Source organism: Talpa occidentalis, unplaced genomic scaffold (genome assembly GCF_014898055.3).
Source record: "Talpa occidentalis isolate TD23 unplaced genomic scaffold, MPIMG_talOcc4v2.1 talOcc4.6, whole genome shotgun sequence".
NCBI lineage: Eukaryota > Metazoa > Chordata > Mammalia > Eulipotyphla > Talpidae > Talpa > Talpa occidentalis.
In genome coordinates, this window is record NW_023604972.1 from 39314718 (window position 1) to 39330763 (window position 16046).

The following is a 16046-nucleotide window of genomic DNA, read 5'->3' on the forward strand; positions in this document are numbered from 1 at the left end:
TATATCAGTTAATTACTTGCATTCATGCTTTCAGGTTTCCAAAACTTATGCACGGTTTAATAGCTTTCTAAGTGGAGATAGCCTATATGTTTCATATTATATTTTCTTGTACATCCTCATTGTATTTCTATGATTTCAGGAAGAACAAACATCACTGCAATTGTACAGATGAAAAAATGGAGACCAAGTCATGGGTCAGTTACTTGGGTGGTCCTGCAGTGACGCAGTGAAGTTATAATTAGTCAGATAACTCTCAAGTGAGGTTCTCCATCAGCAAATCCTTCCCCTTAATCTAATCTAGTCATTAAAATAAGCTGCAGCTAAAAAACTGACCCTGTAAGAAATAAAAAAGCCAGCAGTCAATGACCATTTCATGCTGTATTTCTAGCTTCAGATAACTCAGGTTTCTAAATTCCTGGCAAATTAACTGGTTATTGGAAATTATGTCATGTAACTTATCACTATTGCCATTGTTTCACAACATTCATTTGCTTCCCTGTAAAACAAAAAAAAGGAGGATTAAGCCCTAGACAGTTTCTTTCCTCTTAGCTTGGGAGAGGTCCTCAGCTTTATTCCCGGAGTCGCTGACTCTTTGTCACATCAGCAAACTCCAGCCCATCCCATTCCCTCAAATTTTCACTTCCTGGTCAGGTTTCCTCAAGTGTCAGCGAGACCTTTACAGGGCAGGGCATCCTATTTCGTAGCTGATAATCTCTTACTCTGATTCTCTGCTGTTGCTTCCTTAAGTCTGGTATCGGAATCTGTAGGGGAAATCTGTACGTGTCTGCAGGAAGAAATTGCTTGTGGAAGCAGGTAAATGAAGATAAATGAATGAGGGTAAATAGGTTTTTGTCAAATTGGACTCCTGGAAGTCTTTAACATGTTTACATAAGGGATGGCTTTCCTAGAGAAATGTTGTAGGTGCAATTTCTAAAGTATGTTTGGTAAATGACTGTTTTTAAATAGAGCTTCTCAAGAAATTAAAGATCTAAATTTTAATTGTAGCTCCTCCTAATTATTAGAGTCCTTAACTTTTTTTGCCCTTCTTTAATATATATAAAGGTGAGTTTGAATCCTTCATAGACTATTAGATACTGTATGTAAAGGGCATAGAGAAGGGCCTTGATAAAGGTTCCTTTTAGAGAAATAATAATGGTAATAAAGGTATAATGAGCTAAACAAAAAAACTGAAAATGAAGAAATGTATAAATGATTTTAATTATATTTCTAGTTCAGTGACCAGTGATTTTTGAAGCATTATTTATAGGACAACTTTCATGACTCCAGAGTTGGTTTACCACTTTCCCAACTGCCCACAGGGAAAAAAAAAATAACAAAAAATTAGTAATTACATTATAATTAGAACATCCATATTTTTAAAAGACCACAAATGAGCTCACATTTTAGGAAGGTCCTACCCAGAAATACAGTTATTGCTAAATACTTGGTATTAATACTGGCTTAGTTATGGAGGCAGTGCTTAGGTCATAGTAACTTTATGTTATTGGTAAGATTTATCTTTATTTTGGGAGGAGTGCCAATCACTTACAACAGGAAATACTATTTGACAACTCACTTCAGACATGCTTTCATTAGAGAATTTAAAAAAACCTTAAAATGTCACTTTTTTAACTTGAAAATTTCTTTCCATATTATTTATAGCTATTACTTGGAATAGAAATAACAAGTAAGTTTAAGATTAGACATAAAATCAACCTAGTGCAGAACTTCTCATCACTTAGTAAGATACTTACCATTAACTTGAAGGGTTGAGGCTCTTATTGACAAGGCTCTTGTGTTCCTTATCTTTTGATTTAAGATGTTATGAATTTTCTTCTTTCTTATTGCCCTTAGCCCAGCAGAGGGAAACTGGAAAATCATAATGACATCTGCTTTCACACCATCTTCCTCTGGACTATGGCACACAAGAGAAATCTTATTCAAAAAATACATCTAGTACATCTCAAGCCTGACCATGTTAAGAGCTAACCTTCTCACAATGACACTCTTCTATATGTGAATCTCTGACCCAATGTCAATCTCTGACCCAATGTCAGTCTATACTTTCTCTTCAAGATTTCGTTATGTTTTGACTGCATAGTCCAAATTAATTTAAAGACTTTTTATAGCAGTTAAGACTTGGATATCAAAAAATTATAATGAAGTCATAAACTTTAAGGATTGAAAGAAACTTTGACTAATCACACATGTATTTATAATCATGACATCCATGACAAGTGGACTTCTAAGTCTAGTTCAGGAATTAAAATGATGGAAAAGTTTCTCCCCGATAAAAGCTTGTTTCTCTCGGGTCTACTCTGATTTTAAATGAGTTCCTTACTTCAATTTGAAATGTCTCTTCCTATACCATTCATTAGACTTAGGTCTACTAGTTGGGACATACATAAAATGTCAGATTTCTCTTCCACCTAAAATATTTGAAGACAATGATATTATAAATCCAAGTCTTCTTCAAATTAAACCTGACCATTTCCTTGACCTTTTTCATATCAACAGGTTCAAGTCTCCTCAACTGTGGGACGGAATTTTTATATACTTTTAAAGTAGTAAACCCAATTAAAGGTCTATAAAAAGTCAAAACCTAGCTATTGATCTATCATGTGTCTTATTTTTATACTTTAAAAGATCCAACTCTAAATAGCAGTGAAGGCTTACTTTTCTGATTTCTTTGACTAAAAAAAGAGAAAATATCAGCTTTGAGGCATTTTATATAGTGTAATTCATTTAGGCTCTGGAATGTGAAAATATAAATAATCAGAATTTTTTGTCACGTTAAGAAACGTATGACCAGGTGATTTTCCCTCTTAGAGAAAAGCATTATTTGTACTATTAGCTTATAGAATTTCTTTGGCACTATGCAAAAACCTGTGATCAGCCTATAAGTCCAAAGGTGTTAATAACTATGATATTGATGTTAGAATGTTATGACAAATCAGAATTTGAAAATGGTGATGAAAATCTAGAGATATTCAACAAATATATACCTTTTATCTCCAAAATATTATAGAATTCATCAAATTCATATTACAAAACCCTATGGAGGTTATTAGTTACTTAATAAATGTGTAAGGAAGTTGGATATGTCTGCCAATAAGGTTTTGTTCTATTAATGATAAAAGTTAGTATGGTTTCTGCCAATCTTAGTCAGAATATATTTAAGGAAATAAAGAATAGGCACAACTCTACAGGTCCATATGACTTATATTTTATGCTGTGTGCTTAACAACAATGGAAACCTCTGAGCAATTTCTGCAACTGATGAGTCTTCCCCTTCCACCACAACAAAAAGAAAATTTATTAAAACAAAAACATCATGTCTCATTTCACCAAGGCTTTATTACAGGTAAAACATGATTGGATTTTATAATCAACTTTGCCTTTTAAATATTTCTGAAGGAACATCTGTTGAAAGAATATATCCTGGGGCTTGCAGTAACATGCTTCTTGGTTTTGCAAGACTACAGGTTCCTGACAGTCAGTTGTATGTCATGGCCATTACAATCAGTTGATGAGGCTTGAATTCTGGTCATCATTTGGGGAAAATGCTTGGAGAACTGCGAGCATGTCCTGTAACCTCATCAAGTCTTATTTTTTTAATTTACAAAATGGTGGTCAGATCTATATCTTGGGACTGTTGTAAAGGTGATGTTTCTGAGACTCTGAGTCATGACTATAGCCCAGAGAGCCACACAGTATATAAGGGATCCTGTCTCTGCCCACTGTTCTTCCAGACTTGTGACTCCACCTTTGCCCAAACATACATACGTCAGTCTGACTACTTGGTTCTTGATATAATGTTTGTTCAGGGTCGAATCTATAAATATCTCATCCACCTGTATTACAAGAGAGAAACTGTGTTAATAAGATATTTTGTAATAAGACTCCTGATTGAATTTCAAATCAATGGGAAAATTTTAAAATATATATTTAAGCCAGTGGTCCTTAACTCTCAAATTACAACAGAATCATTTGCAGAAGTCAACAAAAGATGAGATGCTAGAGCCCCTCTTACCGCTTCTTGGCCTTTTGGCTAAGATCAAGTGTAGAACCCCTCTTTTATAATTTTGGTTATAATTGTTTTGGAGGTGGCCTCAGTATTCATATTTGCAAAAATCTTCGTGGGTGATTCTAATGTGCTGGGATAGGCATTTGGGATAGAAAGTACACTCCTCAAACTCTATAGAAAGTGAAGCAAAAAGATTCAGAACAGAGATGGGACATAGAGGCAGGCCATGACAGGCGGTGGAGACAACCTTGACTCACTCCTGGCTGTGAAGCCTATCCTGAGGCTCATGAACTGGATGTTTTGCAAAGGTTACTGAACCAAAATGAGCCTCAGTTTCTTAATCTATAAAACAAAGATATTGATTTGCTAGTGGGGCTGTGAAGATTAAAAACGCATAATGTATTGATAGAGTATTGCAAGTGGTTTCCTAATTCCCATCATGGCATTTTAGGTCTCAGATTTCCCTGCAGGCATTTATAAATGCAGTAAATGGCATTATTGATAGGGGAGAGAGAGTCAAAGATTTTTAAGTTGTAGATTGTGAACCATCAGCTAAATCAGGGTAGAAGATAGAGGAAAAAACTGTTGTTGGTTTAGATCAAAGAGGTATTTCTTAATTTATGTCACAAAGGAAGAAGAAAAAGTTTTTGTTCTTGATTCAAACACAGAGTTCTAATTTCCTCCTACTTGTGCAGAGCTTTAAACATGATACAGTGACTTAGAAACCTAGATTTTTGTTTGCAGTATTTTCTACTGACCAGTTGGTGGCAGCAGTGTCATCTGAATACAGGCATGACTTTTCACATTTGATAGTGAAACATGCACAAACATGACCTTAATCCTTAAGGAAGGGGAAAGAAATCCAACCATCATTTTGAAAAACACAAAATAAAAAATAAAGTGAAGGCTGCTTCAAAGATTAAGAAATAAGTTCTGACTTTTTTTTTTTAGCATTATCAGGCATTAATAAATGTTTTATTGGAAACCAAAATATGCATGGGTTTCCTTTGGACCTTACACTTATTCTATAAAATGAGAATTGTTTTGACTCCTATGTTATTTGAAGAGATAATCTAAATTTAGAGACATGTGAATTTCCCTGTAGGGCCATCTCTTTTCATCAATCACACAGTCTCTTCACTAGATGTGATGTACTTTTTTGCTTCAGTTATCCTCATACAAAGCATAAGTTTTAAATAAATAGTTGACTGAAAAAGATAAAGATAGGCATTTGATAATAGCTATAAACTTAGGATCAAAGACAGTATTTAAAGAAGATATTTCTTTTTTTATAATAAATTCTATTTTTATATTTCCCATACAATAGCAACCCCCTTATTTTGACCCCAATCCCTCCCCTCACCGCCCCTCACATCCCATAGAGTATCTCTGGTTCATAGTTGTTTGTTGATTTTGATTTTCACTTTCTTATAGTTATTCATTTTCCTGGTCCCTTATTTAAGTTTTCTAGATTCCTGCTATGAGTGAGACCATCTGGTATTTTTCCTTTTCTTTCTGGCTTATTTCGCTGAGCATGATCCCTTCCAGCGCCATCCATGTTGCTGCAAATTGCATTTGTTTATCTTTTTTGAATGCTGAGTAATATTCCATGGTGTATATGTACCACATCTTAAAGAAGATATTTCTAGTACAAAATATATCTTTATTTAGATTTAAATAAAGAAAGCTTAAATAAGATGAGGAAGTATGCTAAAAACAAAATTGTTTTGGGTGATATGATTTCACAGTAGTGCATTATTGTGATCATTTCTTGTCACCCACAGCTATTACTCAGTATCTGGAGGAAATACAAAAGAAAAGAAAAGGCGAACAAATAAAAACAGGGAGAAAAGTGCCAAAGGTTTAAAGGAAGAAAAGTGAACAATTGATAATTTAAAGCAGTTTGGTTTGTAATTATCCTTTAAAATTCTACTCTCAATTGATCCCTTTGCCATTTGTAACTAGTTAACAAAGGTATTGGATTTAATTTTTGACTCTGGTTGACATAACTCATTCATAAGACACTCCATGCCTGCTCTTCTGCCTATTTTGTGATTACGTTATTTTCCGGTTTTGTTAACTTTTGAGTTCTGTGTAGAACTAGCTGCTTATTCAAGGAAGATATACATACATACAGGTGACCAACAGGCACACAATAAATGTTCATCATCATTTATCATCAGGGAAATGCACATCAAAACTACAGTAAGATACCACCTCACACCTGTGGGAATGGCCCACATCAAAAAGACCAGAAACAAGTGCTGCCAAGGGTTTGGTGTAAAAAGAACCCACATACACTATTGGTGGGAAGGAAGACTTGTTCACCCCTATGGAAAACAGTATGGCAGACTCTCAAAATGCAAAAACACTAATTTGAAGGGATTGTGTATGCTTTGTTAACTATAGCACTGTTATAATAGCCAAGTTATGGAAACAGCATTAGTGTCCAGTGACAGGTGAGTGTATAAAGATGATGTGCTATATATATACTATATAGGATACTATTCATTTATAAAATACTATTATAAAAAAGGATGCAATCTTGCCATTTGTGATGACATGGATGGAACTGGAAGAGATTATTCTAAGTAAAATAAGTGAGAAGGAGAAAGACAAATACTAGATGATTACACTCCTATGTGGAAAATAAAGAAAGAAAACAAAGGAATAAACCAAACCAAAAACAAACCCTAGAAATCTGAAGAATGGGGAAATAAAAGAAATCTGAAGAATGGAAGCTATCAGAGGGAATATGTTGGGGAGGGGCAGGGGCGGTGAGGCAGGGTCAGTGATGTGTAAAGTGGGTAGGAGGCTAAATGGAATAGTGGAGGATTATTGGTACCTTGATAGTGTATCTGGTGTGGTAACACACATTTTAAGAGGTGTGAAACTGTACCCCTAAATCATACACAGTGTTGTAAACCAAAGTCTCTTCTGTGTAAACAAAAAACTAAGCCTGCTGAGAATAAAACTTAAGTCCAACACCAATCCCATCTTTGAATGGCTAAATTGTGAGGAAGGTAAGAGCTGAGAGAATCAGATAAGGAGAATCTAGGTTAAACTAATAATCGCTGAAAAAGAGAAATTTATCCTTTATAGTTCAAATTTCTGGACTCTGTCTCTAGAGAACCCCATTGATTAGATCTGGGGTGGGACTCAGGAGTCTTCAGGGGTTCAAGGTAGCTGAGGAGAACACTTTGAGAAATGCTGGGGCATTGTGACTGGACTGGCTAAAAATATGCCTCTACTAATAGAATTTCCCCAAGGGGGAAATTGGAAAAGACATAAACTTTATTGCTGATTGGAATTCATGTATGAACTAGTACTCTGCAAACTCTGAAATCATGTTTCCCTGGCAAGTTAAGGCTTACTTTATCAGAAAAGGTCTGCCAATTTTTTGGTATTCTAAATTCCCTAAAGTTTTAGAGGACACATTTTTTAAAGTTGTATACCACCTTATTTATATAGTGAAATAGTGTTAGCAATCTCTAAATCTATCCTACCTCCCATTTGGGGGCATTTATAGAGTTTTGTCACAGGAGTTAGTCTTTCAACAGCAAAATATCCCCTTTCTGGCTCGTACTTCTGTATTTGATGATTTTGAAATTCTGGAAATTGAACTGAGATCAAGTTCTGAAAGGGCAATTGAAGGTTAGTTGGGTGTTTAATGAAAGAGGTAGGGAGAGGCTATCAACTCGAACAAACAGACCCGCCCAACCATTCAGTTCTTATTCCCGAACTAACTCTGTTTACACATGTCACCAGCCTTTCACTGTCAGATGCTTCCCAACTGACTCTTCTCTTAGCAGTCTTTGATTCACATCAGGGCTGATTCAGGGTTGAGACTGCAGAGTTCACACAGATTGGTCATTGAGTAAAAAAAACAAAAAAAAAAAAATAGTTTCTTCCAACCTTTTGCCAAATAAACCCCTGAGAGTTAACAAATGAAAACCATATTATGACGAAAACTTTAGATACTTTACCTTTCTTCCGATTATAAAATAGTACCACACAAAGTGTGATTTAAGAGATGCTTTTAAAAATCAACATTTAGTTTTAAATAAAGCTCAATCAAAATTGTCCTGCTATAGGACCAAACTCAAGTTAGGTTGAGAATAGATTGTAATTCATTAGGGCAGACATTCAAGCTCCTCACCCTATCTCATTCCCACCCACTCTTCAACACCACCATTGCCTTTCAGACTTGGTGTTTTTTGACTTCATACTTGTCCTTCTCAGGCCATTGCTTTGGTCTGTGGCACCCTCCCACATTCTTTTTTTTTTTTTAAGATTTATTTATTTATTTATACAAGCACTGGACACAGTCAGAAGTGCAGGAGGGTGAGAGAATTCATCAGAGCCAGAGCAGGGAACAGAACAGGCAGACTGATGAAATACACTGCTGAGGGGAGTGGCGGGAGGCAGGAGAGGTCTGTGCTCCATTTGGGATCCTCGCTGGCTGCCGGGTATTGAACTGGCGCTGCAGAGGCTGCAGGCAGCTTCACAGCCCAGCGCTCAACTGCTGTGCCACCAGGGAAGGCCCCTTGTTGACATTTTCAGGAAATTTCATTTATTGTGGAAATGTCCTCTCTGGTGAGACTTCAGTAGTTATAATAGCAACAGTTATCACTGTTGTCTGCCACCTGTGCACCAACCATAAAGTCCACTATATTTGTGCTCATTTGCTTTTTACATCAGCCCATTGAAGTGGATGCTGTTATAATTTGTATTATATAGATGAGGGAGTGACTTGCTCAAGGTGACACAACAAGAAATGAAAGCAGGACAGTCCAGTTTCAGAGCTTGTTAATGTTCTTACATTGTCAACCTTGGGGTGAACACAGTGAATGTTTCACTAAGAGCTCCTACCCACTGAGGTACAGGAAGCAGCAGGTAAAGAGACCAGAATCTGTTACAACTCAACTCAAAGACCGTCTGTTTTGTCTTCAAAACTAAGGACTATAATCTTGGTAGTTATTACTGCAATCCCTTGAAGCTGCTATTGTTTCTGTTTACAACCCTAGATTTTTGGTAAAATCCAGGATTCAAAAAGCAGCTGTGACTCATTATCCTGAGCCTATATAGAGCATAGCCAACCTAAGCACCAGTGATGCTCACAGGATTTTGAGGGTTGTTGGACTTAAAGGAATTGAGTCACTTCATTTTCGCAAAAGCTCTCTCTATAACTTCCACAGCTTTGAGTCCAGTATTGTGTCGACTGGCAAGGAAGTTGGATCCAGTGTCATATGGCATCTGTGTGTGGAGTATCTTGGGAAATGTGACTTTCTGCTTACCCTAAGCCAGGAAGTAATGATATCACCAAGTGGGTTGTCACAGTATGTCGTGTTATCAAAGTTATGCCTTTGATTGTACAAGTCCTTTCTCATTATTTCCTTAGGGAATGTCAGAAGGAAACAAACATCTGTGACTAACCAATAACCTATAGCAAGTGGCAATTTACAGGATAACCTTATCCCAAATTGTTTTCTTTCCTGAAATTGAGAGGCAAATTAAATTTATAGAGTTAAAATATTTAAAATTAAAGGTTACAAAGAATAAGAATAGATTATTAACTTTCAGTAAACCACAAGTCTAACTTTCTCAACAGGAAATATCTAAGTTGTATCTGTTTAAATTACAAAAGGTATTGAAACTAGAAAGCCTAAAGCAAGGGGAGTTCATTATTTAGAGAGTTCTTGTCCTCCCCAGGTATGTAATTTTTGAAATCTCTAAATTTGTTATATCTGTGACAGGAAAGGGGAGAGAGGGATGAAGTATTTCTTAGACTCTCTTATAAAGTACCTGAATGATGAATAATAATCTAAATAGGCAATCCAGCCAACTGAAGACTATGATTTATTTGCAACTCTATCAGAAGTTTAGAGGTGAATATTATTTTTTCCTTTCTCAAAAAACCCCAAATTTTTTTTCAGAAAAGAGCCATCCATATCTTTCCTCCATTCATAGGTGCCTATTCTAGATATACAGATGCAAATATATCCTCCAACCACCTTCCCTCTCTATTTCAGTTTCTTCTTCTTTTGTCTTCCTCCTTAAAATCTGATACAAAGAAATCAGCCAGAAATGATAACAAGATAGCCAGATATGATAACAAGAGATTTAAAAAAACACATAAAATAATGAAGAAGTCAATTTGTTAAAAACATACAATAATCGGGCCTCCCCAGTGGTTGAGCGCTGGGCTGCGAAGCTGCTGGCAGCCTCCAGCCTCCACAGCGCTGGTGCGATCGCCGGCCACTGGCGAGGGTCCCTCATGGCGCACAGACCTCTCCTGCTGCACCCTCTGCTCCCCTCGGTAGTGTTATTTCGTCAGTCTGCCTGTTCTGCTCCCCACTCTGTCTCTGGTGAATCCTCTTACCCTCCCATGCTTCTGACTGTACCCAGTGCTTGTATAAAGAAAATAAATAAATCTTTAAAAAAAATACAATAATCTGAAGTATGTATGTACCCAACATCAGAGCACCCAAATATTTTAAACATATGCTGACAGATATGAAAGGAGAAATAGACCACAATATAATGGTCAATTCCCCACTTTAAACTATGGATAGGTCATTTAGACAGAAAAGCAGAAAGGAAACATTGGACTTAAAATATGCTTTAGACCAAATGAACCTAATGGACATATACAGAATTTTCAATCCAACAGCAGTAGAATGCACATTCTTCTCAAGTATATGCAGAATGTTTTCCAGGGCATATAATCTGATAGGTCAAATTATGTATTTTTTTTAATTATGTTTAGTCAGGTAATGTTGATATGTAATGTGATATAGTGAATCATAAGATTTGTGATTATCACAATAAATGCAGAAAAATTAACAAATGCATGTCCTTTTGTGATAAAAATTACAGCAAATTGCATATAGCATAACTCTACATAATAAAGAACATACATGACAAATTCACAGCCAACATCATACTCAATAGTGAAAGGTTGAAAGTTTTCCTGTAAGACCAGAAATAAGATAACAAGGTACTCATGCTCATCACTTATTAAATATAATATTGTAGTCCCCCTTTAACTGTATCTTCATTTTCCATTGTTTCACTTACCTAGAGTAAACCACAGTCCAAAAATATTATGTGCCAAAGATATTCTGAGAGACAGAGATGGAGATAGAGAGGAAGAGAGGGAGCATTCATATACAATTTATTATACTATATCATTGTTTTCTAATAGTTAATATTAATTCCTTACAGCCTAATTTAAGGTTCAGTATTATTTGTAGTTTCAGGCATCTTTTGTGGGTCTTGGAAAGTATTCTCTATGGACAAGGGGAAATTATACTGGCCGTCCTAGCAAGAACAATCAGGCAAGAAAAATGAATAAAATTCATCCAAATCAGAAAGTGAAATTGTCTTTATTTGAAGATATATTATCTCATGTAAAAAATATCCTAAAGGCTCCAACAAAACAGCTGTTAAAATTAATCAATGTATTCATCAAACTTGCAAGATACAAAATCAACATATAGAAATCAGTTGTGTTTCTGTACACTAAAAGTAAAATGTCTGAAAAAGAAATAAAACAATCTAATCCATAATAGGAAAAAAAGTGATAAGATGCTTAGGAATAAATTTAACCTAGGAAGTACACTGGAAACTACTAGACTTAATGAAGAAATCGAATAAAACACAAAAGATCTCACATTCATGGATCATCTGAATTAATGTTGTTAAAATGTTTATACTATCAAAGCTTTATTTAGATGTAATTTCTATCAAAATTCCAAAGGTGTTTTCTACAAAAATTGAAAAAAAAAATCCTATAATTTGTATGGGACCAAAAAGATCCAGAATAGTCAAATTAATCTTGAGAAAGATGAATAAAACTGGAGGCATTACACTTCCTTGTTTCAAGTTATATTACAAAGTGATAGTAATTGAAACAGCATGGCATTGGCATAAAAATAGACAGAACAATAGAACAGAATCAAGAACCCAGAAATAAACCATCACATATATATGGTCAACTAATATTTGACAAAGGGAGCCAAAAATAGTCATTGGGAAAGGAAAGTTTCTTCAATAATTGGTGCTGGAAAAACTGTTATACCACATGCAAAAGAATGAAACTCTCTTAAAAACAATTTGAAATATTAGATTTAAAACCCTGAGACTCCTAGAAGACAAAATAGGAGTGCCCTGACATTGGTCTTGGCAATGATCATTTGGCTATGACACCAAAAGCATAAGCAATAAAAGCAAAAATTAGTGTAACTATATCAAGATAAAACTACATCAGAGGACACAATCAAAAATGAAAAAGAAATTTATAGATTGGAAGGAATATTTGTAAATCATGCATCTGATAAGGGGCTAATATTTAAAATATATGATGAACATATGCAATTTAATAGCAAAAACTAAACAATCTGAATTTAAAAATGGACAGCATCTTTTTTCTGTGAGAATAGCTATCATCAAAAAGACAAAAGATAATGTGTTGGCAAGGATGTGGAGAAAAAGAATCACTTGTACAGTTTGAGTGAGAGTGTAAATTAAAACAGCTACTGTAGAAAACAATGGACATTCCTGAAAAAAGCTAAAAATAGAACTACCCTATGAGTCAATAATCCCACATGGGACTATATCCAAAGGATATGAAAACAGGATATCAAAAGGCTATTTTCTTTTTTTAACAATATTTTCTTTTTTTAACAATATTTCCCCCCCCACTCCCTCAGTTTGAGTCCCCATAGAATTTCCTTCCCCAAGGCCCCCCGTGCACCATCACCAGTCTACTGTTCTCCTCTCTCCCTCCCTCCCTCTGATCCCTTTCCCTCCTCCTCCCCTGCAGTCTGTCTCTGATTTGTAATTGTCTGTTTTTGCTTTGTTGTGTTTTGTACTGGTATTATTGTTTTTTTGCACCGATGTCTTATTTGGTTCCCCTATATTCCTGTTATAAGTAAAACCATCTGATATTTTTCTTTTTCCTTCTGGTTTATTTCACTGAGCATAATTCCTTCTAGCTCCATCTGTGTTGCTGCAAATGACATGAGTTTATCTTTTTAATTGCTAAATAATATTCCACTGTGTATATATACCACATCTTCTCGATCCAGTCATCTAATTTTGGACATTTGGGTTGTTTTCAGGTTTTACCTATTGTAAATAGCGCTGCAATAAACATAGGTGTACTGGTGTTCTTTTGAATCAATATTTTTGTGTCCTTTGGGTAGATCCCTAAGAGTGGAATTGCTGGGTCATATGGTAGCTCCATTTTTAGTAGACTGAGGAACCTCCAGACAGCTTTCCATAGTGGCTGGACCAGTTTGCACTCCCACCAGCAATGTAGGAGAGTTCCTTTTTCACCACATCCTCACCAACATTTGTTGTTGCTTGTTTTTTTGATATGTGCCATTCTTACTGGTGTAAGGTGGTATCTCAGTGTGGTTTTGATTTGCCTTTCCCTGATTATAAGGGATGTTGAACATTTTTTATATGCCTGTTGGCCATTTGCATTTTGTCTTTGGAGAAATGTCTTTTAAGTTCTTCTGCCCATTTCTTGACTAGATTATTTTGTTTTTGTTGAGCCATGTGAGTTCTTTGTATATCTTTGTGATCAGTCCCTTATCAGTTGGATGGAGTGCAAAGATTTTTTCCCAATCAGTGGGGTGTCTCTCTGTTTTGGTTAATGTCTCTTTGGCTGTACAGAAGCTTCAAAAGGCTATTTTCACTCCCATGTTTATGGCAGCATTATTCACAAAAAACTAAGACATGGAAACAACCTAAGTATCAATGGATAAAGATGTGGAATGTACATCATGAGTTTACATGCAACAGTAGAATATTATTCAGTCATAAGAAAGGAAGTCCTGGCATTTGAGATAACATGGCTTAAGTGAAATAAGTCAGACAAAGACAAACTCACATAAAAAGAATTGTGGTTACCAAGAGTGGGTGAGATGGAGTAGAAGTATAGGAGAGATGTTAGCCCAAGTGTGTAAAAGTCCAATTATATAATAAATAAGTTCTGGGATCTAATGTAAAGTGTGATTATAGCTAATAATAGTGTATTATATTCTTAAAAGTTATTAAGAGAGTACTTCTTAAATGATCTCACCACAAAAAGAGACTGTAATTATGTGACATGATTGTAGCCATTTTGCAATATATGTGTATCAAATCAATCCATTTTATACCTTAAACTTATATAGTGTTATATGTAAATTGTATCTCTATAAAACTGGGGAAATAAAACTATAGGGAAGTAAAGAAACTGAGGATGAGGATATTTTTATATAAGTAACCCTAATGTGTCGGCTAATTAAAAGTGATCTACTATAGCATATAGTAATTATAATCATTATGGATTTAAAAATTAAATATAAGAATTAATATAGGACTGATCTTTTTATCTTACCTGAGTTCCTTCCTCTCAAGTAGAAAATTAGTGGAAAGAGTACATTTGAATTTCCTATGTAACATCAGATCTCCTTCATTGCTTACTATCTGTGGATCTGCACTTCAGAGACTTAGTTTTCTGATCTGTAAAGTGTAGTTAATGCCTAATTGCCTAATTGCAGATTAGAAAAGAAATACACAATGATTAGCTTTTTCTTTCATGATGGACATTTAGCACGTTGAATTTAGAGGTAAGGATACATATCTTTGTCTTGGAGTCACACTTCAGTTACAAAATGAATGTTAAGTTTATATTTTTGAAAACTCAGCCATATTCTACATCCAATTCTCAAAACTCTGAACATGACGTTTCTTGATAATCTAATTTTTTTCAAAGATTCCAAATTCCATCTCCTCTCTAGCCATAAGGATGTAGCCTTCCACCCAGGGTTGAGCATCTTTTACCCCTCTTACCTTAGGCAACTTCAAACTTCTGATACTCAAACACCTTTGCTAAGGTTGAGTTTATCTTGACTCAGGAGCTTTTTCTCAGTAGAACCTCCTGCTTTCAGATCCAAAATTTCATACCCAAATTTCTTACTTTTGCCTTTTAATTTCTTTAGCAAGTTTTCCTAAACCATATTTATTTCCTTGCTTCCCTCACAGTTTTCAAGTTCTTTATCTCTACAATCATAGAAATATAGTTCATGGATATACTGAAGGTTGTTTTCAGCCCTCTTTCCTGTGTTAGTGAGTACAAAGAAGACAAAATTTAGAATTGCCATAGGCACAGCAGCAGTGTTTCTTTTGGAGGCAGCCTTAAAAAAATTTCCAATTATTGCCATTGTTAGGCAGATGGTGGTCCCTAACCCAAGTCAGTAGCATAAGTGAAAGAGAATAAGGTACCAGGATAGATACATGCTTTGTAGTGTTTTTGTCAGATGGAAAGTAAAATCGCAAATAGGATTCTTATAGATGACAGATCTTTATGAAAAGTATATAATCTTAACCCCTATCTATATAATTTACCAGTTATATGATCTTGATTAAATCAACTCCTCTGGGGCCTCCTTGGTGGTGCAAGGGGTTAAGGCGCAACCTATGAAGCTATCCACAGCCACCGAAGCACGACTTCAATCCCCAACCAGGGAGCTACCCACATGGTACAGCAGACCTCTCCTGACTTGCCTGCTGCTCCCCTCAGCAGCGTATTTCAGTCAATCTGCCTGTTCTCCCCACTCTGTCTCTGTTGAGTACCCCAGATCTTGTTTGCATAAATAAATAAATCTTTAAAAAAATAATTGAACTTCTCTGTACCTTAATTTTCTCACCTGAAAAGTTGTCTTAGTAATTGTATCTACTTTATAAAGTTGTTTTTTGAGGATTAACTAAAATAATACATATTTGGTGCTTAGCATGGTACTTGGCATTCAATATATGTTAGCTATTCTTGTTATAGTGTTACAAGTTTATAAATTTCATTTATAAATATTTGTAATATTTATAATTTAAAAACATTGCTTGATGCTTCTAAAATGTATTTCTCCTAAATGATGTACTTGTTCAGTCAGTGACCCTTCTTAAGTTTATAATGATGACAGTAGTGACCTACCTCTTTGGGACTATCATGAATTATTGGTATTTG

General features: G+C 35.3%; 1 protein-coding gene and 1 pseudogene across 1 annotated transcript in view; one reads left to right on the plus strand and one right to left on the minus strand.

Moving 5' to 3' along the window:
• LOC119260306 (transmembrane protease serine 11A) overlaps positions 1-16046 on the minus strand; it is a 57301-nt gene that overhangs the window by 13127 nt on the left and 28128 nt on the right. Inside the window, exons 4-5 of the mRNA XM_037529293.1 lie at positions 3787-3854; positions 1755-1915 (exon numbers count right to left, since the gene is read on the minus strand). Coding sequence (XP_037385190.1) covers positions 1755-1915; positions 3787-3854 — 229 coding nt within the window. The remainder of the gene's footprint in view (positions 1-1754; positions 1916-3786; positions 3855-16046) is intronic.
• On the plus strand, positions 4032-4153 carry LOC119230265 (U2 spliceosomal RNA; annotated as a pseudogene).